At 33.4% G+C, this 24,892-nt stretch overlaps 1 protein-coding gene across 4 annotated transcripts in view; it reads left to right on the forward strand.

Annotated features, from left to right (window-relative positions):
- The window catches only part of RCOR3 (REST corepressor 3), a 52,865-nt gene that overhangs the window by 15,578 nt on the left and 12,395 nt on the right, over nucleotides 1-24,892 (forward strand). For all 4 annotated transcript variants that reach the window (XM_074222596.1, XM_074222598.1, XM_074222599.1 and 1 more), the window contains exons 5-10: nucleotides 855-1,016; nucleotides 2,826-2,950; nucleotides 6,095-6,173; nucleotides 9,934-10,152; nucleotides 11,809-11,886; nucleotides 17,402-17,459. In XM_074222596.1, coding sequence (XP_074078697.1) covers nucleotides 855-1,016; nucleotides 2,826-2,950; nucleotides 6,095-6,173; nucleotides 9,934-10,152; nucleotides 11,809-11,886; nucleotides 17,402-17,459 — 721 coding nt within the window. The remainder of the gene's footprint in view (nucleotides 1-854; nucleotides 1,017-2,825; nucleotides 2,951-6,094; nucleotides 6,174-9,933; nucleotides 10,153-11,808; nucleotides 11,887-17,401; nucleotides 17,460-24,892) is intronic.

Raw genomic sequence — 24,892 nt, forward strand, 5'->3', positions numbered from 1 at the left:
GAAGCAGCTCCTCAAAAACACATGAGGCCTACAGTAGAGGGGGAAAGTGTTGGCAAGGGAAGTTTTCCATTTCAAGCTTCCAAAGGGTTATAGTAAAACAGTGAGTAAAGCAATTTTAACTTAAACATTAAAATGGAACCTCCCTCTTTTTGTCCTTTCATGGACAAAGCACTATGAAAAATTTTATATGATCAACTGGAAGTCATAACTAATGTTTTATATTAAAATAAGAACTTTAAAAAATTTAAAACAACAAATCCTGAAAATTGTTTAAAAGTTTACTCAATTCATTCTTACTTATTGGGACTTTTTGATCTTGGAGTGCTTTTAAAAAGTTGTAACTGAAATCTTTCCTTACTGAATCCCTACCTTGCTGTTCTATTTTTATACTGTGGCTGGTGGTGTGGTGTTGAGTTTCTTTCATTTATTTAAATGTTTTCTTTTAATATCTATTTTCTTCATTTTTTATTTTTCCAAATTAACAATATTCACAAACATTAAAGGGAAACTAAAGTAGAATTAATGTCTAGTTTTTTTAGCCTAAAACTCTAATTTTTAATTGTGTAAATAATATATCCTCAACTCACTGTTTGCCTAGTAATTGCAGCACATATGGTATATAAGACACCCACTGTGCTGAGGCCTGGAGTTTTTTTTTGCAGGCCTATAAAAACCATATGAGCTGTAATATATAGGCACCCCAGATTTTAAAAAAAACCCTAAAACTATTAATTTCTTTTTTGTTTTTCAGTTGAAGTCGGACCCTTAGTATTTTAACTTAATTTGTGTTTAACTTTCTAAAGTGTGATATGACATGTCAGCTAAAACCAAAAAGGGATGATTTCTCTTCAAAGGCACTTGGCATGTTATTCTGGCATAAACATAACATTGAGAAGTCCCTTGCTGATCTCCCTAATTTCACTCCCTTCCCTGATGAGTGGACCGTGGAAGATAAAGTCCTCTTTGAACAAGCATTTAGTTTTCATGGGAAGAGTTTCCACAGAATTCAGCAAATGGTAAGGTGACATTTTTCATTTTACTGTGATTAGTACTTGTGACATCTTAAAATATAAAGTTTTTTTATTCATGACTTCACCATGATTGCTTATAATGGTTGGTTACACATTGAATTTTATTTTCTTGAACAGTAGTTTAATTACTAGAGTTTTCCTCTCTATAAAAACTTGAAAGTTTCTGCTACTGCTCTGTGGCATAAAATCCTAAAAACCATCATTTCATCTTTCTCAGCTTCATTAATTGTTGCAGGTAGCCAACAATTTTCTTACATTTATCTTTAAGTAAGTCCAAGAAAACATTTAGTAATAGTAAATAAATATTGGATTGTTTATAATTACTAGTACCTTTGTTTCTGTTTTGAAATTCTTCTAGATTTGAAACCACATTAAAAAATTTATAGGTATTTTTTTCCTTAAAAAAAAAAAGTATTATGGGCAGCTAGGTGGCACAGTGGATAGAGCACCAGCCCTGGAGTGAGGAGTACTTGAGTTCAAATCTGGCCTCAGACACTTAAAAATTACCTAGCTGTTGTGGCCTTGGGCGAGTCACTTAACCCCATTGCCTGGCAAAAACCTAAAAAAATAAAAAATAAAAATGAAAAAGTATTATATGTGAATTGACTGATATCTTGGGTTTTTTAGTAAAATATTTCAGCCAAGATAGTGTGAGATTAATAAGTCTCTTCAGGACATACTTCCAAAGTTGAGTAATTGGAAAATTGTAATAGAATGTCTGTTACTAGTTTATTAGCATTTCAATCTGAAAAAGGGCATTGGTAATGGATGATAGTCTTCTTATAGTCAGGTCCCTTAGGTCTTGCCTAATAGTCTTTTCATAGTACATATCAATGAAAGCTGTTGTACATTTGGTAATTGGGACCAGTTTGTAGATCTATCATTTAAATAAAACTGGCATAAATAACTTGTTTTCTTGCTTTGAAAAGAATTTTTAAAAACTTTTGAAAGCATTCAATCCCATCATCATTTCATTCAAACCATCTTGGGATTATGGTGTTTATGCTATCCTTGCTATATCAGTCTTCAGTGTGCAAAGTGAACAAAGATATTTTGTCACATTCATTCAGTTATTCTATCCCAAGAATTCATTGGTATTTAAAATGTGCCAGGGAGCAGTGAGGTACAGTGAATAGAATGTCAGGCCTGGAGTCAGGAAAACTCAACTTCCTAAGTTCAAATCCAACCTAAGACACTTAGTATCTATGTGACTCTGGGCAAGCCACTTAACCCTGTGTGCCTCAGTTTCCTCATGGCAAACTACTCCAATATCTTTGCCAAGAAAACCCCAAAACAGAGTTTCAAAGAGTTGGATACAACATGCCAGGCACTGTGCTGAGTACTGAGAATGTAAAGAAAAAGCAAAAACTGATAATATGCAAGTAATTGTACATAAGAGATAATTACACAAAGTAAATGAAAAGGAGCCTCAATGGGCAAGTCATTAGCAGTTAATACCAGAAAAATTTTCCTAGAGGATATGACACTTGAGCTGGGTCTTGAAGGAAGCCAGGGATTTCTACCAGGCAGAGTTCAGGAGAGAGGGCATTCATTATATATATTCCTACTATATGTAAAGTTAGTCATGTTACATAAGGAGTGTCAAGTCTAAAGCTAGTCATATTCATGGTTTCTGGACTTTATTATCAAGTGTTTAAGTTTACCTTAACACCATCAAATTAATTAATACCATTGTACCAATTTTTGCTGTTACTGGAAAATATCTTAAAGTTGCTACTGAAGGTATTAATATCAAATTCAGTCTGCACTGATTAATAACTCACATTATTTTAGCTTCCAGATAAGACTATCGCAAGCCTTGTAAAATATTACTATTCTTGGAAAAAAACTCGATCTCGTACAAGTTTGATGGATCGCCAGGCTCGAAAATTAGCCAACAGACATAATCAGGGTGACAGGTAAGTTTAATGTTCTAACATTTGTACATTGTTTAGACTTAATGGATTAATTGCTTAAGACAGAAAAAAATTGCTTTAAAGTAAAAAATTTCTCATATAAATCTGATCTTATTCTTGGGGATACTCTCCATGGTAAAGACAACTTACCCATGCCCTCTCATTCTTTTCAAAACTTGTCTCCAGGATGTCCAATAAATGTTCTGGGGATCTTGCTCAAATTCCCTTGAAATTGTGTAAATACCAGTGAAGCATGTGAACTGTTCTTCCCACATGACTGACCCATTTCTTTTTTCAGTCCTCTACCCTGCTGATGACATCTTTTCTACTGCTTCTCAAGCAGCTTTTCTTTGATAATGTTTTGTGGCCTATTCACTTTTATGATGTGTCTCCATTGATATTTGGATGATCTTCAGCCTTAATTCTACAGACAGTGTGGTATTCCTTAGTTCATAGTCACACAGAATAACTGCAAGAATATTGATGTTAAAAAAAAAAATGACCTTTACAACAGCAATATGGTCTAGTTCACAAAACAATTGGAAGTCTTTATCTACTTGTTTTTTCCATTCTTGATAATTACACCAAACTCTTAGATCATGAATTTCATTTAGGAATCTCCACATTGTCTGACTGGAGGCATTCAACACAGTATCATTTAGAAACTCTTCCCTTTTGATTTTGCATCAGAAATTGTCTTTGGCAGTTGCTTACACCTTTGGCAGGAGTGTATCCTTAATTGATGCTTTGCTTAATAGGATTAATCAGAATTATTGAATGAAATCATGTCTTACATTTTTCAAGGAATATTATATGACTTTGACATATGCACAGAAGCTCTTTTCTTGAGAAGAGCCTTGAAAGTGACATTTTTCTCTGTTGAAACAAATTCTTTTTAAAATAGACAACCAATAGCAGGATTATTCTTGGTATTTTTTTGTTCAGTTGTGTATCTGCTGAAGACTACTATTCTGGAAAAAATTGCCTGTTCTCTCCTTAAATGTTTCATCAAAGGCATCCTTAGCATTTCTAAATACTCAGGAAAAAGTTGTAGAGAATGGGAATATTGGCAGTATGGATCAGTAGTAGTTGTTAGTTGGTCACCTTTTTGAGATATCAAGAAAGTCCAAGAATTTTTCAGACTTGTAGAAATTCCTCCCCCATCTTGAGAATTGAACCTCTAATACTCTCAAAATTGTTAGTTCTAGCACAGAACTTTTATAATTATAGTTAGGCTAATCCGGCTGACATTCTCATCTTAGTTTTTAATGCCATTTCTACTTTCTCACATAGATCTGGTATATCTGATATTAGAGTCATTGGGTTGACTCCTTGATAGGGAAGATAAAAAAGAATCTTGGTTATTTAAAAAAATTATTACATCATGTCTGTTTTTCTTCTCTTTGTATTTTTCTTCTGATTTCATCTTTAAATGTCTTAAGGATGATTTGTTTACTTAGGTTTCTCACAAGGCTTTCTTTACACTTATATTTTCTTCCACTTCTTACTCTTTATGATGTGACACTGCTCATAACCTTGCATCCTCCTCCTTTAAAGGACCTATTATAGGACAATATTATATACAAAAATTTGTTTTGCATTGTCTGGCATTATCATTGGCAGAATGCTGACAAAATCAAATATTTGCTGATTGAGATGGCTTATAGCCTCTAGATTTTCTTGTAGTGATTGATTTTATATTAATTAAGCTTCCTCAGGAAATGTTAGTGTTAATATTTGTTCTTTTTGGCCATTTCCCATTTTTTATGTCATTATCTTCTTTATGACAGGTTGGAATTATCATAACTTAGTATTAATAAAATACTGTTTTTGAGCTTTGCTCTAATAGTAAGAATTTGATGGTCTGGGAGTATATAATTGGTTAAGAAATTACTCCCTAGTTTATAACCATTTTATGGTTTCTAACCAGTTGTTTCCTGTCTCATTTTTATTACTTAATGCTTGCCATGGTTAGTATCTCATCTCTTATCTCAAAGGAAGCACTCATATGTAGACATGAAAATTCTGTATAGTCTATGAACTTTTAATTGCTTAAAGTTTAAACTTCTTACTACTATTGTTATCCAAGTTTCTTTTTACTCTCAATGTTTATGTTTTAATGTAAGTATTAAAGGACATGTTGATTTAATTTGTAGAATCTTAACCAATATTTTTTAGACTTTCTCTACTTTTTCATCCTTATCAACAGGTATTATCAAGTAAACCATAGAGATTTTTGTGGTAGTCTTGCAAATTCTTATTATGAAGACAGCAATATGAGATTTTTTTAAATGTCATATAGAATTATTTTTCTTGTCCTTAGTTGCACAATTAAATCAATTAAATTCTTCATTTGCTTCCTCAAAGAGTCTGTGAGATATCTTTGCATTTACGTATAACTTCTTCTTGTTTTTATTTAGTGACATTTTCAAGATAGATATATTTCATTTCCTTCAGCAGCATGTCTGTTTGTCAGTTTATGGATAAGTATCTCACATTTAGAGTAACAACAGCCAAGTTATTATTTATAGATAGTCTAAAATCTGTAACTTTTGGCATTCTCTTCCCTCTTTTCTTTCATTGTCAAAAATCATGCATAATGGAAGCTACAACCGTGGGTCATTTTATATATATATTTGTTTCATGTATTACCATGGCCAAAGAATCCACCATCAAATGGATTCTAATGATGAGTCTGTTTGTAGTTAGCTTGATTGATCCATCTAAAGTAGGCCATTTATTGCCAGGACCAGTTGAAGCCTTTCCATAATGGTAGACCCAGCTAGGGTTTTATACATTTAGTTTATGGCCTCAAGATCTTGAGGTTACCTCCGTATTATGATGAAGCATCAGAATAACCAGCAGATATGGTAAGAATAATAAGTTTAGTGCTCTCTCAATAAGTTCATTGATATAGTGAATGTATTACAATAATTGATCCACCTAATTAAGCTACAGTGATGTAAGCCTAAGAAAGAAAAACTTGGTCATATCATCTACTACATGCAGTTTTGAAAGGAAAGGGTAGCCCTTGTTGTACTAAATAACAACTAGCACCTGATAAAAATTGTAAATCAGTAAACACTGTTAAAATTTTTGAAGTAGAGGGAAAGGGTCAGGTTTACTAATTTTGATGTTTGTCCTCAGTGATGATGATGTGGAAGAAGCACACCCGATGGATGGGAATGATAGTGATTATGATCCCAAAAAAGAAGCCAAAAAAGAGGTAATGATGTTGATTGGTCACAGAATATATTAAAATGTGCTGTACTTCTGCACCAAGACTAGAGTTTCATCTTAAGAAAAACTTCGCTTTAAAACATATAATATAAATAAAGCTTTATGTTTTTTAAATGGTTATGAATAACAGCTTAAAGAAAGGGACTCTCTTTTTTTTCTGATTGGGAAGTAACAAATCACATAACTGGATTGTAGTCCTACATCTCTACTGACTAATCATGTGATCTTGGGAAAATCAGTGAGATTATCTGGGCTATAAATTCCACATCTACAAAATGAAGGTAAGATTAGATGATCCCTTGTGTTCCTTCTCTATCCAAAACTGTGTAAGTGTTTTTTTGTTTAGTTTTTTTTTAATCATGTCCAACTCTTTGTGATCCCATTTGGGGTTTCCTTAGCAAATATACTGAAATGCTTTGACATTTCCTTCTCCTGACAGATGATCAAACTAAGGCAAAGAGATTGAAGTGACTTGCCCAGGGTCACAAGCCAGTAAGTGTCTGAGATAGATTTGAACTCAGAAGGATGAATCCTCTCTCCAAGCCTGGCACTATATATGCACTGAGTCATGTAATTATCCCCTGTACACACTTGGAGTTTGTTTTTAAACATGATAAAGTAATACTTACCTAATGGTAAGACTTCTACCAATTTCAGCCAACCAGAACATAAGTAAGTAAATGGAAAAACCTTGTTAACAAGGTTTACACCTGAGGAAAAGGATTGTACCCTTCCTCAAGGCAGAACCTATTCAACTTAGCATTATGTATGAAGATAAAGCTATAGATTTAACCAACTTAGCTATCTGTCAGTGGCAATTGTTAGTTATTTCCTAATAACAAGAGATTAGAAAATGATATCTCCTAGAAACAGATACTACAATGAAAAGTGCCAAGTGACAATAAAAGGACAAAAAGAAAAAATGCAAAAAATCATTGTTGTGACAATTTGGTGAAGGAACAATTAAGCTCATATACTTCAAGTAGTCCTTGAAGACATCACTTGAAACATTGCATATATCACTGGGGTATTCATGATGATAATGATTTGATCATCAAGAATAGACTAAATAGTTTAGAAGAAAAGTGTATTTTCAAAAGTTTCCAGCAAAAAAAGGTTAAAATAAGTAAGACCTCTTTTAAACATAAATAAAATTTAGAAAAATTTTCTAAATGAAACCTTATTTCCCAGTCAGTATTAACGACCTGCTACAGTGTTCATTTGGGGGGCGGCTAGGTGGCACAGTGGATAGAGCACCGGCCTTGGAGTCAAGAGTACCTGGGTTCAAGTCTGACTCCAGACACTTAGTAATTACCTGGCCGTGTGGCCTTGGGCAAGCCACTTAACCCCATTGCCTTGAAAAATCTAAAAAAAAAAAAAAAAAAAACTTAGGGGCCAGCTAGGTGGTGCAGTGTATCGAACACTGGCCTTGGAGTCAGGAAGTACCTGAGTTCAAATCCAGCCTCAGACACTTAATAATTACCTAGCTGTGTGGCCTTGGGCAAGCCACTTAACCCCATTGCCTTACCAAAAAAAAAACCAAACAAACAAAAACTACAGTGTTCATTTGGCATTGAGCTTTTTTGTCTGTTTGGGGTCTTAGAAAGGGTCACAGGAAGAGAAGACAGTAGGTGAGGGAAAGATACCTGATGATCCTTGGCACAAGAATCAAACATCTATATGGCTGTCTTTATGTATTTTTAGTTATTTTTTTACATTAAAATATTAGTGTTAAATCAAAAAAAATTGGATTCTGAATCAAAAGCTTCATATCCCTTCTCTGCCACTACCTCTGTGACAGTGGGCAAATCAACTTCTCTGAGTTGATTTTTTCAAGTTGTAAAATATGAATAATACTTCTACTACCTTCACTAAAGGATGTATAAGGAAAGAACTTTTTGAAAGCATTGTGTAAATGTAAACTGCTACTGATATTTGAGATATTTTGGGGGTTGATAACATGGTCAGTTGTATGATAGAATACTCCAACTAGATTTGCTCAGATAATCTGAAACTTGCTTCTTTATAGTCAGGACTTGATATTATTATAGTTTCATTACTTATTAAACTGCCTAGGTCTAAATTATGTATACTATGACAATCTTAGCACCTAAATTTTTTTCATTGTAAATTATCTTTGAATGGTGCCCCAAATCCTAAAGCATCTTCCAGTGAAATATTTAGTATAAGACTATATTAAATCAAATTTTTCCTATTGCCAGATTTGCAAGAGGCTTAAAATGAATCAAGTGTTCTGTGAGACCTGCCTCCATTCTTTTAGATGATAACTTGATAATTTCCCTATAGATGTGAATTTTTTTAAACTTCCTAAGTTAAAAACCTGAATAAATTTTTGTTTATTTAGTTTTGCAACAGTAAGGAAATATATACTCTTCACTCAGCAAATCAATACTTGATAAAAGAAAGAATTAAATATACATTTAAAAATTCAGATTTTTGTTGAGTACCTTCTGTATTCAAGGCATTGTACTGAGAATTCAAATTCATTGTATCAGAACTTGAATTCGTCATCTTTAATCCTTTGTCTAAAACCTTATTAACCTCTTGACTTCCATATTTTTAGTGATAATTTCCTGTTACTCGGACTCAAGACAGAAATCCTTGATTTCTCCCTCACTCTCCACATCCAATGAGTTGTCAAATCATGATTCTACTTAGACAGTGTCTCTTGCATCTGCTCCTTTCCTCTGATTCTACTGCTAAAATTCTAATTCAGGCCTTAATTACTTACTTGGCCTGTTGTGATAGTCTTTTATCCCTACCTCTGTATTCCTTCTTCTCCTTCTCTATACGCCACTGAGATTAATTCTCTTAAAGCAAAATGTTGAGCACTGCAGTCTCCTGCTTAGAAGCCTTCAATAACTCTGGCTTCTTGTTGCCTATAGAATAAGGTCCTTCTAGGCTTTCTGTTGTTTGATTCCAACCTTCCATAATATCTGGATTCTGACTATAGTTCTTTTACATAATGCATGCTCCAAATTAGACTTCTCACCATTCCCAGGTCCTCACTAAATCCTTGAATATTTCAGTCTCCATAAATTCTTATTCTTTTCCTTCTTCCTGCTTTGTACACATAGATTCTTTTATCTGGAATACTCTCTTCCCATTCTTTCTATCCAGTTCTTTGTATTTTTTTTAAGACCCAGCCAAATTGTCAACTCTTCCATAAAACCTGTGAATTTTCTGAATTTCAAGTCAGAAATGATTATTCCTTTTTCAAAAGTTTTATAGCATTTTGGTTACAACTTTCATTTTGTACTTTTGTATTCTCTTATTGTTAAGTATTTATGTATGTTTCTTTTTCTCTTCCTGCCTCTGTCTTACTAAAGTGTAAGTTTTATGAGATGAGGCAACAGTGAGAATTAGATTAAATAAATTAGTCAAAAAGGAGTTGAGTGTTTCTGCTATTGGGTGAATACTACATATATATATATATATATATATATATATATATATATATATATATACACATATATATAGTCAGATATTAAATGGAATAATCTTAATTGATATAGGATATTGATAATCTAGTTCTAAAACAGATTACAGTTTTTATAGGGATGAACAGATTTTTGCTAGGGGCCATGGATATAATACAGATGTTTAAGGCTGGTTTTTTGTTTGTTAAAATGTACTTAGAGCAACTAAGGAAAATAGATACCTATCTACCAGTACAAATTCATTCTTTTTTTTTTTCCTTTTTCTTTTCCATTTTTTAAATTTAGGGTAATGCTGAGCAACCTGTCCAAACTAGCAAGATTGGCCTGGGGAGGAGAGAGTATCAGAGTTTACAGCACCGTCACCATTCTCAGCGTTCGAAGTGCCGTCCACCTAAGGGCATGTATCTGACTCAGGAAGATGTGGTCGCAGTTTCTTGTAGTCCCAATGCAGCCAACACAATTCTCAGACAGCTCGATATGGAGTTAATCTCTCTAAAACGCCAGGTAGTTCATGATGTCTATTTTATTTTTATTGCAAATCAGTTTGACTAATACCTTTTATCAAAATTTTTGAGCATGATACGTAAGCTTTAGTGACTATATCAATAATAAATTGCACTTTATTTTGTAAGTTTTCAAACTTACATGCTTTAGGCAAATAAATTTGTTTAACCTGATACTGTTTTTACTGAAAATGTTTAAGTCTTTTACTATAAATGTTTTTAGAAATCACTTTGCCTTAGTTAAAATTCTTCTGCCTTTTTTTCTGTTAAATATCTTAAATAAAATATTTCAAATTAAAATAAAGCCAACTCTGAACTATCCTTTTGTTTGTAACTACATTTTAATTCATGACACTTTAATACTTTAAAAATCTCAGGCTAGTTCCCTTCTAATAACATTGTCCCAGTCTCCATAGTGTCAGGAATAGAAGCCAATTTCAGTGTATATTCACTGATTATATTCAGTAATGGATACATGTTCAACCTGCATTGAAATTGACTTCTGTTCCTGATTTATTGTGAATTAGAGAAATGCCATCCTTTTTCATAACTAAATAACAATTCCCCAAAATGGATTCTCAATCTAAATATGTGATTTAAATTTTTTGGTTTTACTATTCTGAATAAGTCACATCCTTCCCTTTTATGAGTGTGAAATCAGTTCTTGATTACATATAGACCTATATTGTTGCCTTTTATTTTGTCTTTTTAGACTTGCCACACATTCAACCACTTATCCACATTATGGAAAACTTTTTGCTTTTGTTTGTCCATTTCTAAATACATTTCTATTTTAGTTTTATTTACTTATTTTATTTTTATCCTTTTTGTTCCTAAGTTTTTTCCTATCCAGTGAAGCCAATCCTTATAACCAGGGTAGTCCAAAATGTGGCCCATAGTCTGCATGCTTCCCGCAGTACAATTTTAATGCTTTAGTGAGCTAAGCTGAATTTCCATAGAGCTCTCACTAAAATAGTGAATGAAAATATATTGTCTGTTGTTTCAATAAAAACTTTTAAAAGTAAGGTTGGATAACTCTGTCTTATAATAAAATTTTAAAGGAAAATAAACAAAATAGCTCATCAGAAGTAATTAATAAATTAACCATGTCTGATAGCAAATGTAATGTTGCCATTTCTGTTTCTTTTGACTTTTGCAAAGAAAGAAAACTGTTTCAAATTAATTTCTTGAAAAAAATAATTCATCTGTTGAGATGAGAGTATGAATGGACAGCAAAAATTCATCTTCAAGGGGCAACAAGGTGATAACAGTGGGTAGAGCAGAGGCCCTGGAGTCAGGAGGACTGAACTTCAAATCCGGCCTCCGACACTAATTACCTAGCTGTTTGACCTTGGGCAAGTCTCTTAACCCTACTGCCTTGCAAAAAAAAACACAACAAAAAAGTCATCTTCACTGCTGGAAAAATAACTCCATGTTTGTTCGTCACAGTTGTGAATAAGGAACAATAGATTTATCAGCTGAATGTGATGCAGTATAGGTATAATTTTGCCTTAGGTTTTGTTTCCCCTCCAAAGAAATTCACATATGGCAGAGATCAGGAGTCCAAACATGATTTGTATAGTCCTTTCACTTTTTGGGTGCTCAAATGTTCAGCTAAGTGTAAACTAGCCAATTCATTTGTTTTTTTGTATTTAAGGTTCAGAATGCTAAGCAAGTAAACAGTGCACTTAAACAGAAAATGGAAGGGGGAATTGAAGAATTCAAGCCTCCTGAGGTATGTTAATTAAAAAAAAAGGAAGATATCATTAATATAGTGTCACATACCTAGGTTAGCATTTAATAGGCTATGGATATTTTGAAATATTGATTTTTATCAAAATCAATATTTCATCTTCGGAGTCATAGAATGTGGATATTCACTTAAAATAAATTCAGGCAACGTGCCCATGGATGATTTGGTCTCGCGCTGCCACATCAACCGCAGGTGGGACTTGGAAATCAATAAATCTAGGACCTTTTTAGGGGTGAATTAAATATTTGACCAAAAATTAGCAGTTGGATGATGTTATAAATATCCAAATGACATTTGGCAGAAAAAAAAAAGGTTCCTCTGATTTAAAATGAGACAAACCTCCCTTTTAATTGGACCATACTTGACTAGCATCCTTCCCTATCCCCCCCTTTTTTCTTATCATCTAAGAAGTCAAAAGGGAAAATAGCAACAAAAAGAGACGTAATTGGAAGGAGAAATGTGGAACTAGGAGGGCATAAGGAACACAAATATTGTTTTCTTGGCACTTCATCATCTGCCTAATTCTTCCCCACTTACATGATTTTGTAACATAAAAAAAGAGAAAAGAACCCTAGTGTGGTGAAGTGGGGGAAGAAAGTTTTTAGTTATTTTGCATGCTCTGATTATGTACTTGGTATTTTTGCTGTTTTTCCTTCCTTTGGATATCTGTAAAGGAAAATTTTAATGTGTGAAGCCACATTTTTTAGGGGCACAGCATAGAGATACTAGAGCTAAAATTAGTTTGTAGTTTGAATATTTAGTCCCTTAATTCCTTTCTGAAGCCTAGATTCTTTTTTTTTTTTTTAGCAAAAACATTGTTTAAATGAAATTTTTTCATTTTGTAAAATAGAAGTGTGAATGCTTTTTGTCATAATCTTTCTAGAGAGAACAGAATTCCTGAGCCTTTTAGAGACTCCTGTGCACTTGAAATTTATATGCTTGTTCATCTTATTCTAATAAGATTTTTCTAGACTCAAGAGTATTACAAAGATAGAGAACAATAATTTAAGTATTTGAATGAGAATTGTAAGATTCAGTGTTTCAAAATTGTGTCCCATCAGACTAATTCAGGAAGGAATGGTCTTGAGATTTTTTTTATGCACCAGATCTATGATTTCTTTGGTATTGGAATCTCTACCAACAAAGGCCATCCACTTCTGCCACTTAAGAATTTTATAGACAGCAAGTAGAGTGATTTTCCCAGTCATCCAGTCAGTACTGTCAGAAGTTAGACTTGAACCCAGGACTTCCCAGTGCTAAGGTCAGCTTTCTCCATTCCACCCTAGTGTCTCTTGAGTTGTTGTGAGGAAAGGTTTTACTTACATCAGTTGCCAGAAAAGCAGCCATAGGCTGCTTGTTTGATTTTTCTGTTTAAGGCTAATATCTCATTCCAAACTCTAAAATTTGACAGATTACTCTAGCAACATTTGATCTTGATAGCAGTGAGATATATATATATATATATATATATATATATATATATATATATATATATATAGATAGATAGATAGATAGATAGATAGATAATGATGCAGTGTTTGTGTGGCTCTTTGCATTGAAAGTGACTTTCCCATATGTTACTTTCTTTGAGTCTCACAAAACAATCCTGTGAGACAGGAGAAGCAAAAGACAACATCACCATTTTAGAGGAAAGAAAATGGAGGCTTAAATTAAGTGATTTGTCATATAGCTATTGTTTCAGATAATTTTACATGTATTTCTGGATCTTGAGACCTACGTAAAAATCACTTGACTGATAATGTAAGTGCTATATAAATTTTGGTAGCTTACCACTATCAATGAATGCATGCATTAGTGCTTCTGCCATCATACCAGAATTCTTTTTTATTCCAGAAATAAAAGATTAGTCATTGAAATATCTGTAATATCACATTTTAATGTAATAATTTAAATTAACATGATTTGTAATATTCAGAAGTTAACCTAACTTCTATTATTTTGGGGTTTTGTTCATGTTGAGGTTTGGAGTTGACTTTTTTTGTCCTATAATCGGACAAAATGAAGCAGTAGGAATGTTAATATTGATAACTCATCACAATGTGATGTTTGAATGTTACTTTGGAATGGATTCACAAATCTTAGGTGATCCAAAAGAAAATATTCAGAATATTTAATAAGGTTAATTTAATATATGACATAAAATTTTTCCTGTTGCTTTAAAAAAAAAGACTAATTTGTCCAATGTCACATAGCCACATAATGGTGAAGTTAATAACAACAGCTAATACATAGTGCTTACCATATGCCAGACACTATGCTAAGCACTTTATAATTATTATCTCATTTGATGCTCACAAAAACCCTGCTCAGAGAAAAAAAGAGTAGAAGAGTAGGCATTATTATCTCCACTTTACATATAAGGAAATTAAGGCATTGAGAGGTAAAGTGACTTGCCCCAGCTAGTAAGTGTTTGAGCTTCCTGACTTCAGGTCCAGGGTTTTATCCACTGCACCACCCAGTGGTCTTTCAGTGGAAGCTCCATGGGAACAAGACACCGTGTCAACTTAGAGCTGGCAGTTAAGTGATGAAGGCTTTGATTAAAAGATAGCATCTGAGTTGTGCTTTGAAAGGTTAGGATAAGATTAGAAACAAAAGGCAAACATGAAGTAGATGAGCCCAGATGATCAAAGGGTCTACTATCTTAGAGAGCAAAAGGAATTAAAGTTTGAGAGGAACAGAAGGCCGAATTTTAGAGGACCATGAGAAGCAGGCAGTGAAAATCAATTAAAATAGGGAGTAAATAGTTTTGTGAACAAAGGGAATAACCTCACTAAAGGAATGTTTTAAGAAGATTAAAATAACACTTTTTTAGCTGTTCAACCTTGGGCATAAAACTTTTCTAATCCTTACTATTTTTACGATATTTAATGCTCTCTATTTCAGTGTTATGGGGGGGGCATATAATAAGCTATATAAGTGTTTGTTATCATTGTTGATGTCATGGATCCAAGATAGCAATGTAGAATAAAGAATAAAAAAGGCATTTAAAGGGGAAAATAAATAAGATTTTAACTTCAATAGATATTAAGTGCCTGCCATGCATATGGCCCTGTGCTAGGTGTTAGAAATGTGATTATTTGGGAATGAGGATTTGAGATTTTACCAGCATGGGGAGCTCATAGTCTGTTAACTCGCTCTGCTTGAGAAGACCACAACCTTTCTATAACTGAGAAAATATGTCCTAGAGAGTTATTATAGGCAGACAGAGATGGTGAGTTGCTGAAAGTCAGGTAGCGAGGTGTGTGGATAAAAAGAAAAAAAAATGTTGTCTGACTTAAAGGAATGTCAGCTACTGAATTTTACTAGCTTTGTTAACAGATTTGAATCTAAAAGCTGATGAAAAAGAAAGAGGAAGAAGCTTAATGATGATCAGAATATCATACTGGTAGATTTAGGGAAATGGTGATACCACAGACAGAATAAGTAAAGGCAAACTGGTTTGGGGTGTGAGGTGATAAGGACAGAGAAAGTAAATTTTATAGAACTATCATAGAAACTTTCGATGAAAAATATGTTTTGTTGAAAAAATTTTGAGAGATACTATGGTATGATGGATAGAGAACTGGCCTTAAAGCCAGGAAGATGTGGATTCAAGTCCTATGTTTGATACATCCTGATTATATGACTTTGGGTAAGTTACCCAACTTCTCAGTGCTCAGGTAACTCTGAAAAAGTCTTAAGTTACATAAAAGATGCCAACTTGCATTGGTAGAGTCAGTTTCCTCATATCACTGAAATCATAATTTTTTTTTAAAATACTAGTATTTCAAAGTATGATTCATTATTTAAGAGCTTACTCCGATGGGAATATCAAGCTAAGGATAAAAATGCTATTCATTTTCAGGGTGGAAAAATTGTGCCCATTGTATTATTTTGAATTAAATTTCAAAACTATATAACTCTTAATATGTGTTTATTCTTAACTTCCAGGATGCCTCTGGTTATTTTGTATATCATTTGTCACTTTTCTACTTGACCATTCTCCCTTCTTCCCTAGTCGTCTTGTCTTCCCTTGATTTACTATTCCTGCTCCTAAGTAGTACTACATTAGCTCCCATTTTATTCTTGCCACTCTCCTTTTAACTGGTGCAGTTATACCACCTTCTAAGTTTTCCCCCAACCTTTCTATTTTTCCCTCTCCCCCATTTAATTTTCTTCCTTTTTCTCTCCCTGGTTTTTCTTCCTATCACTTTAACTACTGCTACATCTCTTACCTTCCTTTCGTCTGTCCTTTTCTACATTCTGCCTCTTGTCTTTTCTATTCTTCTGAATCCTAATCTCTAAGCCTTGAACCTAATGACTCTTACCATACAACATGATTTGATTTCTACTCCTTTTGCTCTTCTGACCAAAATCAATCCTCTGGCTCTTTTTTGGAGATTTTACTCTTTTCCCACAAGCCTTTTTTTCCCCTCCACTTTCTTATTTTTTTCTCTTCTTCTCTCCTCTGTTTCCCCTACCCTTACTATTACTATATAGAATTGTAAAAATTACTTCTTCCAAAAGACTATACCTACCAGAATTCTACTACTCTATGTTCATAATGAAAAAGCTGGCATGGACCCAGCTTACTCACTCCAGAGGCTCCTGGTGCTATGCAGGAGGTGATAAAGGATTATGAACCCTACCCAACTACTTTGTTCAGAGAATGTTTCTCATTCTTCTTTGGGAAAGAATGACTAGACAGTGGTACAGCACAGGACCACTCTTGATCTTAGAAGTTCTCAGTACTTCCCATTTGTCCTCTTCTCTGCCCTGGTGTAGAACACTAAAGTTATTTTAATTGTCAAGAGGCATTCACTAATTTAGTTATCTATTATATTGCTGAGGCCACAGTTAAATTTAAGGTGAAATATATTTGTGAAATCATAAAGAAGTCATTCAAAAATGTTTGCTAACTTAAAATATATATCTGTTCTTAAACTTGTGCAATGTGTGACAAATCCTAAAATTAAAGAAATAATTTTAAAATTTAAGAGGTTTAAGTTTTTACTTGTCCATAGTCCCATTATTAAATCTGGTTTGTAGGACTTGACTATGTGGGACATTAGGTCATTTACCTTCAGGAAATAAGATTAGGATAAATATCAGGAAAACCTATTTGATATAGAAATTGACACTTGATAAGACTAAAGAAAGTACTGCCTCTTGAGATATTTTAAAATTAGATTAAAAAGAATATCTGAATTACATAATGGAAAACTAGTAGTAGGGTAACCTAGTAGATTTTCTCAAGCTTTAATGTCAGTTACCACTGCACAAATATTGACTTGGAATCCTCAAATTAGCACATTTTACTAGCAGGGTGGGTAAAAGTTAATTTAGATAGTATTTTAACTACTTTTATAAGAAATATCTTAAAAATCTAGATTTACAGATATCTTATGTCTATGATACAAGTGAAAAGTTAAAAATAAGCACTTTGGAAATGTCTTTCTTCATGTCCTCATTAGGAAACTTCTCTTTAATTTTGTAGTCAAATCAGAAAATTAATGCCCGTTGGACCACAGAGGAGCAGCTCCTAGCAGTGCAAGGTATATTGAAGATAAGCAGTTATTGTTATTAATAATTACTTTCTTTAATTTGGCATGAAAGATAACTACCACAATTCTTCCCTTCCTTTAGAATGCATCAAAGAGGGGCTCTTGTGTTGGTATTATGCAGTTTCTCTAGTCTACTTCTGGATGTGCCTCTGGGCCTCTTTTTGTTCTGAAGAGTATGGAGCACACTTTCTGCCCACAGTCTATAAATCAAACTCTGAGACAGCCAGGGGCAAGGCCTTCAGAGGTCCTGTCCCCTGCTTCTTCACCCCTACAACTGAGTTCATTCATTTTGCATTCATTCTTTAAAAACATACAGTGAAAATACATAAGTTCATAACTGCTGTATTTTGCTTGTTTCTCTGATTTATTTACATGTTAGTTTTTCTCCATTTTATAAACTAAGTAATATAATATAGAAACAAAAATGTTTATTACATAATATTATTCAGTAGATGTATTTCTAAGAAGTTATTTGTAAACTGATTTTTAAAATCCATATCATAATTTTAAGTTCCCTAAGGAAGATAACTGTTAAAGAATCATTTAAAATTATTTCATGAGTCCTTTTATATTCTTACTAATCACTGATAAATTAGGAGTTGTTATCTTTACAGTTTCAATGTAAATTTTTCTTAAATTGTTGTTTAGTGATTGTGCATGTCAATAAGATAGTCTAACTATAGGGTTTTATCCAAATCTAATTTAGGGGAATGGAATTGTCTAATCATAATTTTACCTAGTTTCCTACATAGAAAGAATTCTCTTTGTATCAACACACACATCTCTGGCATTGACAGCCTATGGGCCCATCTTTTAGTATTTCCTAAGATTTATTAGAGAATCCAATATGGAAAATGTTTGTGCAAATATTTCTCAGATTTTAAAATAAAGTAATTGAACACTAACTGTCTGATGACCCTGACCTTGGATTAGGGAGAGTTGGAATAGGCCAGTGTGGTGACACAATGGGAATCTGTCACATGAAGTTATCAGCCACTCCACTGACCCACCCAGCTCATTCTTAGCCAAAAATAACTTGAACTACTATCTTTGAGACCTTGGTTGATGTGGAAGGATTTCCCAAGAATGCCTTTCATCCCTACCCAGTCAAAGTTGGAACTGGTTTCTATATTTGTGAACTGCAGTTGTTCCTAGTCCAAATTCAGGCTGCTGACCCCAGTATGTTTCTCACATACAGTGGCACATAAGAAAACCACAGAAGTTATCATGTTAAATAAGTCATACAAATAAAAGTCATACAGTCACCTTCCAAAATTTTTAGGCTTCTTTTAGATAAATCCAAGCACATGTTAAGCAGTTGTTGCATATGTGTTTTGTTTTGTTTGGAATTTGGTCATTCATCTTAAATAAGCCATTTACAGTGGTTATCTTGATTTCAAGTCATGATGATATCTTAATTTAACAAAGAAATTGATTTTGAATAGATACTGTTATTTATGTAAAACTTGGGTTTTTTCCCCAACATAATTTAAAGTTTCTAAGAATTGAATCCTGAGTCCTTAGAATTCATTTACTTAAAGATCAGTAAAGATCTATTCCCTGATTAAGAAGGAAGTGGATAAGAGCCCTTAGCTCAGTGCTGACATTTCACTCTAAAAATCAAATTCTGATAATACTTTTTGAAATCTTTTGCCACATCCTATTTATGATAGTATCTACTTAAATTTGCACATAGTCCTGACTCTTGCTCAGAGCTGAGCCAGTGGATGCTATGGCAGCATGGGAAAATGCGAATTCAAGTGTGGCCCTGGACATAAGTCTTAAAGTTCAAATAATGAAAGATTCACACAATGAGAAGTCACTTCAGATGAACAGATTATTGGTCATATAGTCACCTCATTGGGTTGTTGTGAAAATTACTTGAGATAATGTGTGAAGTGCTTTGCAAACCTTAAAACATCATAGGAATATTAGTTATAATTTTTATTATTATCTTTAGTACTTTATAAACACTTTGAATCCCTTTAATTTCAGCTTTTAAGTGACTCTAAAGTATAATAGCAGTTTGCTAAAGGTTGTGAATGCTCTTAATTAAGGTTTTGTATTTCCTTGCAAATCATGTAAAACAGCATGTGGACTAACTGTGTGTTGAATAGGAGTTTGGGAGTCAGACAAAAATGACATTTTTTTTTCTCTTCCTTCCCAAATACCTAAAACATCCATGCAATCCACAAGAATCTTATTCTAATTGTCTTATCTAATAATAGTGTCACCTGTACCTAGTTCTTATGTGTGTAATGATAAGATATAACTAGTGTGAATGTTTTCGTGTGTAGAGTGTACCATCTACTGTTAACATCTATGAAAGGGCAACAGATATTAATGAATCTTGAAGTTATCTTTCTGTATTAATAACCAGGAGAATAGGTTATTCTAGAATCAAAAATAAAGCTTTATTCTATATAGCTCTCTTCAAAATAATTTTTTCAATCTATGAAGTCATGTCCTAGGCCTTAAATATGTCTTAATTTTATTTTCTTAGGAGAGACAGAAGCTATTTCTTAAGGAATGAAAATAATTTAACCTATTATTATTTTTCATGATAACACAAACTGAACCAAAATTTGGAAGCTATTTTTCATGGAAGTATAATAAATTACTCTTTATAATCTGGCTCAAAAATAACTACAATGATTGGGGGCGGCTACGTGGCGCAGTGGATAGAACACCAGCCCTGGAGTCAGGAGTACCTGAGTTCAAATATGGCCTCAGACACCTAATAATTACCTAGCTGTGTGGCCTTGGGCAAGTCACTTTAACCCCATTTGCCTTGCAAAAATTGTAAAAAAAATAACTACAATGATCATCTTGTAATATTAGAATATAATAGTTTTGATATTACTTGCATATAGTTTGTTTTCTCCATATAAACTAAAAGCCCATACCTTTTTTTAAATTTTTTTTAGTTTTTTTGCAAGGCAAATGGGGTTAAGTGACTTGCCCAAGGCCACACAGCTAAGTAATTATTAAGTGTCTGAGGTCATATTTGAACTCAGGTACTCCTGACTCCAGGGCCGGTGCTCTATCCACTGTGCCAACTAGCTGCTCCAAGTCCATACCTCTTAAACTAAAATGTGAAATTATCTTTCTCATCCCCCCCAAAAAAACTGTGAGCCAGCTATTTAGAAAATTTATGGAGAAGACAAGCACATTTATTTTAATATTTTATGTCTGCCTTAGCCATGATACAGTTTCTCTCCAGCTTAAAAATGTCCTGAGGTGAAACCAGAAAGGACCAAAAAGTCCTTATGTGGAGCCAGAAAAAGGAAGGAGATATAATGGGGACAATCCAGACAACTTTCCCAAGATAGGTGCTTCCCATTTAACTATATGACCTTGTTTGGAATATAATCCCTAGGTGATCCACCACCCATATTTAAATACCATTATTAAAATGTATTCTAAAGCCAGATATACATTTTTGGTTTATTCATTACATAACTTCTTAATGAAGATTATTAAGAACTGATTATATAGTTTATTATTGATATTAAGAGGCTTCATTAGATTGTTATTAACATTAACAAGACTTCTTTAGAAAATACCACTTGGCATTTGCTCTTTTAAGCATTAAATCTAAGAATAATAGAATAGAAAGATATTTCCTGTAATTGTTGACTTAATCCTTGCTTATAACTTGTAACTATCTCAAAATTGATAGTCATACAACATCAAAAGTTAGCATTCTTTTTACAGCTCTTAAATTGTAGACATTTAAAAACAGATAAAATTTTTCTGTAGTTAATTCTTTGTCTTAAGAGATGAAAGATGAGGGAGAGGAGATGAATTTGTGTATTTATGCCCATCCTTACAAGTCCTCATACACAAAGCAAGCTTATATTTCTTAAATGTATCTTAGAGACTTTTAAGTTGCAGGTGACACTAGGTGCTTAAGTAACTTGCTCAGATTCAAAAAGCTTTAGTAGTTAGAAGCAGTGCTTGAACCCAGGTCTTCCTAACTCAGTGACTGAATCAGAGAATTTCAGAGTCACCAGAGACCTCAGCAGCCATCTAATCCAACCCACACACCAAAGGACTCTTGACTGTCATGGATTCAGCCTTTCCATGAAGACCTTCAGAGAGAGGGAACTGTCCACATTTTGAATTAGCCCTTCTACTTTGGATGACTCTAATCATTAAGAAATTGACCTCCTTGTACCTTCCACCAGAAGAACTAATTCATCCATCACCAGACAGCCCCAAAGACAGCTAGCTGTCATCCAACTCCCCATAACTTTTTTTTTCCCCTCCAGGCTAAACATGCCTATTTCCTTCAACCATTCCTTATATGAAAATGAACTCAAGGCCCTTCATCATTCTGGTGGCAGCTATGTAGACATTTTCCAGTTTATCAATGTCCTCCTTAAACTGCAGAGTGCAATGGGACCATTATTTCTGTATTCCTAGAAACTATGCCTCTCTTAATGCAGCCCGAAATTGCATAATTTTTTTGGCTGACATAGTTTCTAACCATGCTTCCCCCATCTTGTATTGTAATATTGATTACTTTTTAATGCTCAGAAACAAGACTTCGTTTACATTCACCCTTTTCGTATTTTAATTTAGTCTAATACTCTAACCTGTTGAGATCCTTTTGGATATTGATGTTTGTCATTCAGTATGTTAACTTCCTCCCAGTTTAGTGTTATCTGCAAATTTATCAAGCATACCACCTATCCCTTTATCTGAATCATTGATGAAAATGGTAAACTACACAGATCCCTGGAGTTTCATGGGAGATGTCCTGTCACATTTATGTAGAACCACTAATAATTGCTGTTTGATTTAAGCCCTCCAACCAGTTCTGAGTCACTTTAATTTTATTATCCTAGAGACCACATCCCTTATCCTCTTCACCAGAATAATGAGGTTCTTTGTCAAAAAACTTTGGAAAGACCCCGTGATAGAATTGGAGTCATTGTGTCTAGGTTCAGATCCTGGCTCTGCTGCTTCTAACCTGGGTAACCTTGGGCGAGTCACTTAACTATTCTGGGCCTCACTTTTCCTTATCTACAAATTGAAGAGGTTGTTCTCTATGACCTCTGAAGTCTCTTTCATATCTAAATCTAAATTCTATAATCTAGGTCAATGGTTCTCCAAGGACCCCCAGGGCATCTCTTAAGGTGTTTTCAGATGGTCCTTGAGGTCAAAACTATTCTCTTAATAAGATATTTTAATTTCTAATATGGCAGATATGGAAAGATAAACCCATATAAACAAGTTCTTTTGGGTGGGGGTTGAAAGCATGATTCTTAGCATATAAAGGAATCTTGAGGCCAACAAGTTTGAGAATCATTGATCCAGCTAAACTATCTGCACAACATTCCCCTCAATCTGTAATCCATACACAAAGAGAAATGAAGATAGAATGGCATGGCCTATTCTTGATGAAAACTCGGTGACTTTTTGTATAATCACTCCTTCCCTCTCTAGATATTCACCAATGTTCTCTTTAGTGATTTGTTCTGTAATTTTTCCAAAAATTTCAGGAAAAATCATGTTCATTGACTCACCTTCTGTTCTCTTTCTTGAAAATGTGGACATTTGTCCATCTTCAATCTTTCCTTCTTTTCTGTGATTTTTTTAAATATTTGAGTGGTTTAGCCATCATATCTTCCACTTGTTCAATTCTCAAAGATGTGATCTTCATCTGGATCAAGTGACTGAAAGTCTTGAAGGGAACAAATTACTATCTTCTTATTCATCTTGGGTAGCCATTCCCTATTAATCATTTTGGTTGTCATTTTCCAGTCCAAAAAATTAAGTAAGAATTAAGTGGCTCTACCCATTTACTCCTATAGATATGTGAAAATGTTTCTCCCATTTATAAATATCAGTAGTTAAGTTAGCTTTTTACATATAGTAGGTAATCATTTAGAAAATCCTCCCAGTATAGATGATAGCTGAATAAAGTCCTCTAATATACTTACCAAATGGTCATCTAGTTTTTGCTTAAAGACCACTAGCAAAGAAGAAGCCTGGCTTACTTTACCAGATAACTCTTTCCATTTATAGACAACTCTCTTGGTTTGTCAGCTTTTTCATACATTGAACTAAAATCTGCCTCCCTAAAGTTTCAGTCATTGCTCTTGATTCTGACCTTTGAATCGAAGCACAACAACAACCCTACAGATATCTTTGTTTCTCTGGTTTTCTTTCCTGGTCTTATGTTATGGTCTAAGAATCCCTTCACCATTTTAATCTTCCTTAATTGGATACACTCTTTTTAGCTTATTAACATTGTAGCTTTCCTAAAATTGAGGCTTTGGAGACAGATTTGGTGTGGTGTCTATCAAATTACCAAAATAATATTTTATAGAATTAAATAAAATAGTAAATTCAGTGTTAAAATTTTTAAAGATTTTGCACAAATAAAGTCAAAGCAAATTGCTGCCCATTTATAATTTTTTCATTTCTCTTTCCCCCAATTTCAGAAACAAATCTAGAAACTCAAGAATATTTCTTTAATTATATTTTATGGTTATAATAAATTTAAAGGTTGAAATGAACATAAAACAATATGCCTAAGATACTAACAGTATTTGCTAGTCATTATCAATAACGAAATGTAGAATCTTAAAGGTGGAAAATTCAGTAATGGTATAATAGACTAGATACTCCCCAGCCTGTAATGGTAATAAAAGACCAGCCTGTAGAACCTGTATGTTAAATTTTTTCTGAAACACAAAGCTGCTATTCCTGTAATAGTTAGAAAATGAAATATTTCTCCCAGCAAGTCTGTTTTGTTCAGTTGTACAAAGCTCAAATTTTGGGTTAAAATTTATATTTGAATAATAAAACATTTATATACTTTCTCATTCTAAACTAAGTTGGAATCTCTGAAATAATGTAAATTGAAGTATAGCTTTATTTTTTTATTTCCATAAAATAAGTGTTCTCTTCAGTGATGTTATAAAACATTAATCCTGAAAAGGAAAAAAAAAACATTAAAATATAACATAAATTTAAGCTCTTAAGTCCAGCCAGGCTCTAAATCCTATTGTTCACTGGTTATTTTAACTTACTAAAGAAATGAGATAGAAGAAACCCATGCAAAAAAAACCCACTTGCCTGTGGGTAAGCACTTAGCTCAGTGGTATTTCTGAAGACTGACTCTTAGTTAGCCTCTTCCTTCCATGTCATCTGTTATTCATCCTGAAATTGGAGAGCATCCAAATAAACATACCTGTCTTTCTCTTGAGAGACTCTCCTCCCCAGCTAATATTTTTGTTTGTAGTTTAACTTGAAATTGAACACCAACATTTTCCTATTCCATTAAGATATCACTATTAATTTTTAATATTTTCTCTCCTGTATGTCCTGTTCAAATACATAATGCAAAGTAGCCAACTCTCTGTTCCAGAAGTAAATGACTTTGTTGTAAATGTTACCTTTTGCTGCCT

Source organism: Macrotis lagotis, chromosome 2, assembly GCF_037893015.1.
Source record: "Macrotis lagotis isolate mMagLag1 chromosome 2, bilby.v1.9.chrom.fasta, whole genome shotgun sequence".
Classification (NCBI taxonomy): Eukaryota; Metazoa; Chordata; class Mammalia; order Peramelemorphia; family Peramelidae; genus Macrotis; species Macrotis lagotis.